This window comes from Stereum hirsutum (genome assembly GCF_000264905.1).
Source record: "Stereum hirsutum FP-91666 SS1 unplaced genomic scaffold STEHIscaffold_7, whole genome shotgun sequence".
Classification (NCBI taxonomy): domain Eukaryota; kingdom Fungi; phylum Basidiomycota; class Agaricomycetes; order Russulales; family Stereaceae; genus Stereum; species Stereum hirsutum.
The window spans coordinates 1,194,009-1,201,287 of NW_006763137.1; the positions used below are offsets into that span (position 1 = coordinate 1,194,009).

The window sequence follows — 7,279 nt, forward strand, 5'->3', positions numbered from 1 at the left end:
CGAGACAAAGATATATGTTATTGTATCTTGCACTCATTCGGCCAAGCTGCGACAAAGATAGATCCGTTTTAGCCGGCGGTGGGCAGGACACCAGGCTGCGTTCCTCGCGGGGCCAATGCGGTGCGTCGATCAGATAAGGGAACTATCAACAAAGAAAACGAGTTGCCGAATTGCGACACCGTCCACTGCGCAACGATCGGCGCTTATATAAGAACGGGCCGCGCCGGGAGAAATCGCTCCGATTCAGAACTTCAGAATCTGAACCATTCACTCTTCAACCGTCTCAATCAATGCAGTTCGACCCATCCTCTTGCCTTTGGATCGACTTATTTGTACGTGCTCGTATCTTTGCAATTTTCCGAGGCGGTCGATGTAAGTATGTGCATTTTGGAGTTTTCTGGTGACTGCTGAGGAAGGGTTGGTAAGGATTCCCATCGGACGAACAACTTGAACCGCGTTCCCCTTCCGAGTACAGAACTAATCTCAAGCAGGACACTCCCTTCAGCAGCTATAATGCGCAACCAGGCACAACCTGAAAACGCGCGCATCATTCTTCCGTATGCCACGGCGCTGTGTTGTTCGGCTCGACGACGAAACTCGTATACAATGGAGCCGCTTTTGTCGACAGACGCAACAGACGAGCGGAATGGGTAACACTACTACTTCAAAGTACCCTCACGATCGAGTGGAATTACGCCGGGCAAATACTAGTACACGATTGTCTGATCTTGGTCTATGCCGGGTCTCAGATGTGACAGCCATCATTCCCCCTTGAGATGTATAAAGGTCAGCTCGAGTGATACACTGTTCCCCACCGGTGACCCACTGGCAGCACACCCTCTAATCAAGCTCTCAGATGGTAAACGCGTCTGCTGGTCTGCTTGGTGTTCTTATTCTGGCCAGGCATGGCGACCGTCTCGAGTTCTTCCAGGATCCGCTCACATACACTCCATCTGAGACTCAACTCACGCCTCTGGGCACGGTGAGCCCTCTCCCGTCGAGGGCTTTGTTCAAGAACTTACCCACATATAACAGGTTGAAGAGTTCCAGCTAGGAAGCTTCCTCCGAGAGACGTATATTTCTGCGTCCTCTCCGTCTGCCATTGCGAAAATCAGTTTTCCGGTTGCGAATCTCGACCAGCTCCTTGTTCGGGCAGACGCTGCGGGTGAAGGCAGTACGATCTTGAGGTCTATGGGTGCATTAACCTCGGGCTTGTTTCCTCCAACACCTGAATTCAATATCACACTTGCCAATGGAACGACGGTCATAGGAGCCGAAGGAGGGGCCCAGTATATTCCAAGTAAGTATATCCATCCCATAGTCAGATACAATTTGCTTCGCTGATGTGGGCATACATAGTCGAGTCTGTTGAAAATACACAGGATGTCTCACTTAACTCCTTCACCAACTGCCCTGTAAGTTGTTAATACTATTCTCCAAAAGTATGGACTGATCTTGTGTGTAGACCTTCGATCAACACACCGTTGATTTTTATGCGTCGGCTTCATTTGCACAAGAGGCGTCTAGTGCACAGCCTTTCCTGAATGCTCTGTCTCCATACTTGAATGGACGGTCCACAAACTTTACCAACATGGTTCGTGTCTATTCCCAAAGATGTCTAGAACTCTCTGTATCTGATTATTCTGACCGAACCTTCTCTATCCAGTTCAATGTGCGTGGTATCGAATACGACTGACCATGAGCTCGAGAATAACTGATGTTATACCTTGATTATTTAGATCTTTGACTTCGTCAACGTTCAAAACATCCACAACGCGACATTCGCTTCCTCACTCCAGCCCACATTCGTGGAACAGGCATATGGGTTCGCCAACTTCCACGAGAACGGGGTGTTCAGCGATGCATCCCCTGCTGGTGTCGGAAACGGTACGCATATTTATCCTTCAATGGAACTCAGCTCAGACGAATTTATTTGTGACAGTCGCAATCCGCACCACTTTGCCCTCCATGTTCTCTTCATTGAATCGTATCGCCAACGCTTCCGATCCGCTCAAACTTGCACTGGATGGCATCTCTTACAAGCCGTTCATAAGCTACTTCAACCTGACCGCTGCAAGTGCGGATTTTAACAATAACGGCGTATATGAGCCCCTCTTCGGTATCGGTGAGTAATCATAATTGTACTCCTGTGGAGCCATAGTGACCCATTATTTGGTGCTGTGTACATTTACAGTCGACTATGCTTCTGCACTCGTCTTGGAGGTCAATGACGCAAGTGGGAGATATTCAGAGCCTTTCTTAACTTTCAAGTTCAAGAATGGCACTGAGGATCCTGCCTTACATCCCGTCGTCTTGGGCCGTTTCGGAGCGAATACCACCAGTGTCCCACTCAGTACTTTTACAAGCGCCCTCGAGGTCAGTCTTGTGTATTTATTGGGCCCGCAGTCTCGTCACTTACCATCCGATGATGATCTTCAGTTCGCAGCCATCAACAATACGGCGGACTGGTGCGCTGCATGTAATCAGCATACAGTTCGCCCGTGCGCGAGTCAGTCAGCATCTCGAAGGAATAGCTATGACAAGTGGCGCCGCTGGGTCACTCGCAGACCTGCCTTCCACTAATGACTACTGCACTGTTGTATGTTTTATATTTCGATAGATCTGAATCACTCTGGTTCGATTTTCAGACATACTCGGAATCAATGAATATATGCACCGTGACTGCGTATCTGAATCATCAATTCGGCTACTCGGACCCAGATTCGAAGTCGGAGCTGAAGTCGGTTGATTCGGAGGAAGGGGATCCGGTCTCCTCGTCGGCTTGATTTGGACTTATGGCTTTTTTCTCCCAGTAAAGTTTCCCTTCGCCAGACATGTTGTCCCACTGTCTATTCAAGAGCACGGCTTGAAAATCGTTCGGCTTGGCGGACCCTTGACCGACGTCCTTCGCGCCAACTTTCAGGAACAGGTCCCTGCCCGGACTGCTTTGTGCTGAGGTATGGGCTTCTTGCTCATGGCTCGGACGTCTCATCGAAGTCCTAAGGGAACCCGAAGAACGTCACATAGAAATCATTAGAATTGTGGCACGACTGGTGAGGACGAAATATCACTTACTCTTGGTTGTTAGATCTGAAGTATGTCGAGGACACGTACGGAGACACGGTGTATGCTATCGATATCGCCTTCCGTTCGTAATCTCTCTTCTCGGTCTCGTCAAGGCTATCCCAGTATTCATGCACCATCGCTTCGATTTCGCTTGAACTCTTGTCTACTTTGAGAGTCTCGATGAGGAACCTTCCGCATTTGAAGATGAAGTAGTCTCGGCCAGGGCTGCTGTTTTGGTGTATGGTTGAGGACCTAGGGGAGAAGAGGCAATGAGTGAAGATCCGGGCTCATTTAGCTGACGTTACCATGACAGTAGTACTAATAGTAGCAGAAGGGTTTAGCGACGCACATGATGCTAGGCTGTTATGGGCGAGGTTTTGAGGTGGGTGAGTGGAAAGGGGTGGAAAGAAGGGTACGACGCTGATTAAATACATCGCTTATTCGGCTCTAGCTTTTACGATAATGCGATCGGTGGCGGTCCTTTGTTCGCTTGTGCCATCATATATGGCTCACCAAATCTAGATAGACAAAAGACCCTTGTGTACATGTCCACATAGTTACCAGTTAAACCGACAGAGAAAAGAACAAGAAAGAGTTATTGTGTCGCTAGATACTAGTTCTGCCTAATCAGGACACAAAGCGAGGCCTTGTTCGCCCATTTTGGCAGGTATCCTTATGTGCACTAGCTTGAATATGACCTGTAGTGCTATGCTCGCCAAGTCTACATTCTTCATCCGAGTAATTGATTATGATCGTCGTATTCATGCCGTATATGACTGACAATCATTTCCTGCCCCAACAGACAACTTTCACCCACCCCAAGCGAATCGACAGGAATCGTATAAACTCGGAATGTGTCACTCGGTGCCACTGTGGCGCCTTTATGATCCTACGCTTAGGTGCAGAGGGTTACCGCAACGGATTCCAGGAGACAAAAGAGACGTTCGATCTTGTTGCACAAGGAGAAAGTGAGTCTGAAGAATAGTAAAAATCCAAGACGTGGTATACATAAAAGAACAGCGTGAAACCCCAAGTCATCGGGATCGTGTCCGAGAGAAATATACCCTGAGTACCAACCGTGACAGTCATCTACAGTTCAAATCCTATGAGTTCTGTGTCTCATTTCCTGCTGATCAGCATTCGTCAACATTGGAAACATCGAAAAAAATGGTACACAAAACACACCTGCTTAGATAGTCGCGTATCACCGAACCGATGCTTCTCCGAGTCGGCTTCAAATCACGGGGAACAGGCCTTCTCTCTCTCTTATACCATTCTCTGACTATAGCCCGTCCCTCGGGTGAATACTGGAAGTCACCAGGACGGGCACCATCCATGATGAGCACGATAATAGAAATCATATCAGGGGTCCCCGGGGCCGTCATGACTGACCGCCGGTGACATTCAGATGAGCAATCAAGTAAATGTTCTCCAGAGTTTCAACAGAATCAGAAGTTCCGCTCACCGAGATGAACCTTGACCACCTCCTTCTTCGCTTCTTCTGAGGACAAATTATTGATGTATTCATGGAAACTGGGCGGAAAGCTCGCCCGCAACGTCTCCAAAGCCTGCTCTTGTTCGCTCTTGATGACCTTCATCACTTCGTCCTTTTGGGCGGCGCTTGTGGAGATAGACAGTACCAATCGCTGCACCGCGCGAATGCGCCATATCTCGATGGCCTTCGAGCTGTCCGCTGGTGGTACATCCAGCCTCAAGGTACTAATCGAATACACCGAGGGCATATCCTATCAGGCGTGCTAAGCCACGCTCCAGGAATAAAATTGCTTACCCGAGCAACCCCGGAGTCGAAGACACTTGAGATTCAGAGCACAGCGTGGTCGTATCTTCCTCTCGTTTGTGATTGTCGGTGTGATCCACGACCTTGAACCCAACGCTATTGAGACCGGCTGGGACTTTCAGGTGCGGGGTCAGTTGCGGAGGAGTCTTGATTGGGACTATTGTCGTTGTGCTGTCGTTCATGATCTGGCATTGAGAGAAGGTCATCATGTGTAATAGAGATGGCAGCACAGAGTATCAGTGACATACCTGATTGACAGTTGGATAGATTGGCATGAATGATCAAAAAGGATGGAATAAGGATACTGAATTCGACGCAGATAGACCTGGCCTTTATAGAGAATCGACCAGACTCAATCGCACGGTCCTTTTGTTCGTTCATGGACACAAAGATTGAAGAGCATGTCGCCTGTCACAGGAACTAGTGGCGCAGAAAGAGTTGTTCTCAGCGTGAACACAAGTACTAGCGATCCAAGTTGAGAACAATATCTGCTAGCACCCTTGTGCACTGGATTGTGAGCGTGAAATTTCCCCGGTTGTCCAGACACAGACTGTCAACCGGCACTTACGGTGTTTCAAGACGACGGCAGCCACCAGCAGCCACTCGCACAAGACAAGAAAGAGAGAAGCAGAGGAAACCGAGACGCCCGGGGGTAATGTGGCACCACGGTGGCGCCATTAGAATGCTCACTGCACCAAAACCTACCAGCCCTCGTTACCAAGACCTGCTAGCAATCGTTTTTATTGTATACTGCGCATCACAATATGGAGTGAAGAGATGGCTGGGACATATGTGACCCAAGCATTCAGACGCCACTCAGGACAAGTCAAGAAAGCGAGGAAAGCGAGGCAAGAGTGAACTCACGCCACTGTGGCGCCAATCTCCTTACACAACGACAACCCTTGTCTTGAATCGTACACTGCATATTGAGGAATTTAACGTAGTGATTAGCCAGCCGGAATTCCGGGAACACTGAAGGCGCACCTCGCTTGTAATGGTAATCTCACCCCTTCGCCCAACCCAACCTCCTCAAGTCCCTGACACATTCAAAGGTATTTTCACCCCTCCGCCCACCCCAACCTCCTCAAATCCCTCACACACTCCTCCGTCTCCTTCTTCACCCTCGCCCAATCGTCGACCACCTGCCCAAACGTATTATTCTCTCGTCTTCTCCCATCGTCACGGTTGCTGACAGTTCTCTTCCTCTCTTTACCCACGCCACGGTCGCGGTCAACGATATCCAGTAGAGCTTCGTACTCTGCCAACTTCCGGTCTAGTTCCTCCTCTTCAGCCGCAAGTCGAGATTCTTCCTCCGATAGTTTTTGTGAGGAAGATTGCAGAGCTTCGGCGAACGTCCGACTTTGTCCTGTTCCCCTCGTATGTGTCCCTTTTGGTACCGGACCAGACTTGGACTTGGAGGGCGGAGCAGAGAAACTATATAATGACTCCTCGAAACAAGCTCGAAGGAGCTGGAGACGGAGGAGTGTGGTGTCGATGGATGTTGCGAGGAGGGAGACGCGAGAGGAGAGTTGGGCGTTGGATTTTGAGGGGATGTTTGTTGGTGTGCCGGTGTCTGTGTTGGTGATAGTAGACGGAGAGGAGAGGGCTTTGAGGAGGTGAGATTCGAGTCGCGGGTGGATCTTATGGCATGATGTCAGAATGGTTCAAGACACAGCAGCCAGGGTTAAGAGACACGGAGACTCGGAGAGAATAGCAAACCTCGTTGATCTGGGATACGAGTGTCAGCACGCGTTCGCGCTGGTCTTCAACTTTGTTTCGTGCGTCGGAAGAAGCGGCTTGTAGGGCTAATATATCTTGCAAGAGCTGCGTTGGCGAATGCTCCGTTTCTTGAGTCAAGCATAGAATGCGTCGTATTCAGCGAACACATCACGAATACGTGTTGCTGGTTCAACTGAATGTTACCTTCGCCATCTTCACTATGAGCGTAGAGTACGTCACATAATGAGCGGAAAGTATTGTTCAATTCTTCAGCGAGTAGGTCCTCTAGCTCCGGAGGGCCCTAACAGCAAGATTAGGACCGGGGGACGATACACGAAAAATGGTGGTAAATTGATGGTGTCACTGACAATAGGCAGGGTTTCGAAACGTAGGAGGTCCTCCCGGGTCAGCCCTCCAGGTAGAAGAGAGTTCTCCTGCTCTGATGGCCATGAGTGATCAAACGCTTGATTGCGAAGTGCTGCCTGTGCCAACAAGAACGAAGAAACGACGCTAGTGAGTTCAGGTAAGAGTGACGGCTGTATTTTGAGCCCACAGTACGGGGCCGAAGACACCAGAGAACGATCTGGAGAAATTGAACCCGCCTCGAGAGCATCACTGTGGTGTGAGAGACTGAGACGTTGCACATGGTCTGAGAGTATTCGGGATCGCAAACTCTGCTCGCAAGGGTTCTGAAGT

At 49.5% G+C, this 7,279-nt stretch overlaps 3 protein-coding genes across 3 annotated transcripts; 1 reads left to right on the forward strand and 2 right to left on the reverse strand.

Annotated features, from left to right (window-relative positions):
* Positions 1–462: 462 nt before the first annotated feature.
* STEHIDRAFT_121555 (phosphoglycerate mutase-like protein) lies at positions 463–2,587 on the forward strand. Its single transcript, XM_007304274.1, has 10 exons — positions 463–786; positions 857–982; positions 1,036–1,300; positions 1,360–1,415; positions 1,466–1,594; positions 1,667–1,672; positions 1,740–1,887; positions 1,943–2,125; positions 2,195–2,376; positions 2,440–2,587. The coding sequence occupies exons 2-10, from the start codon at positions 857–859 to the stop codon at positions 2,581–2,583; spliced, it is 1,239 nt and encodes a 412-aa protein (XP_007304336.1). The 5' UTR covers positions 463–786; the 3' UTR covers positions 2,584–2,587.
* Positions 2,588–3,961: 1,374 nt separating this feature from the next.
* STEHIDRAFT_111139 (uncharacterized protein) lies at positions 3,962–5,139 on the reverse strand (the record flags this gene model as incomplete). The annotated part of the gene is made up of 5 exons (XM_007304275.1): positions 3,962–4,040; positions 4,252–4,453; positions 4,532–4,785; positions 4,856–5,049; positions 5,113–5,139. 5 exons carry the CDS (start codon positions 5,137–5,139, stop codon positions 3,962–3,964), a joined length of 756 nt encoding a protein of 251 aa, XP_007304337.1.
* Positions 5,140–5,521: 382 nt separating this feature from the next.
* Positions 5,522–6,504, reverse strand: STEHIDRAFT_168621 (uncharacterized protein; the record flags this gene model as incomplete). The annotated part of the gene is made up of 2 exons (XM_007304276.1): positions 5,522–5,783; positions 5,849–6,504. A coding segment is annotated over one exon (582 nt), but the record flags the coding sequence as incomplete, so codon positions are not given.
* Between the last annotated feature and the right edge of the window lie 775 nt (positions 6,505–7,279).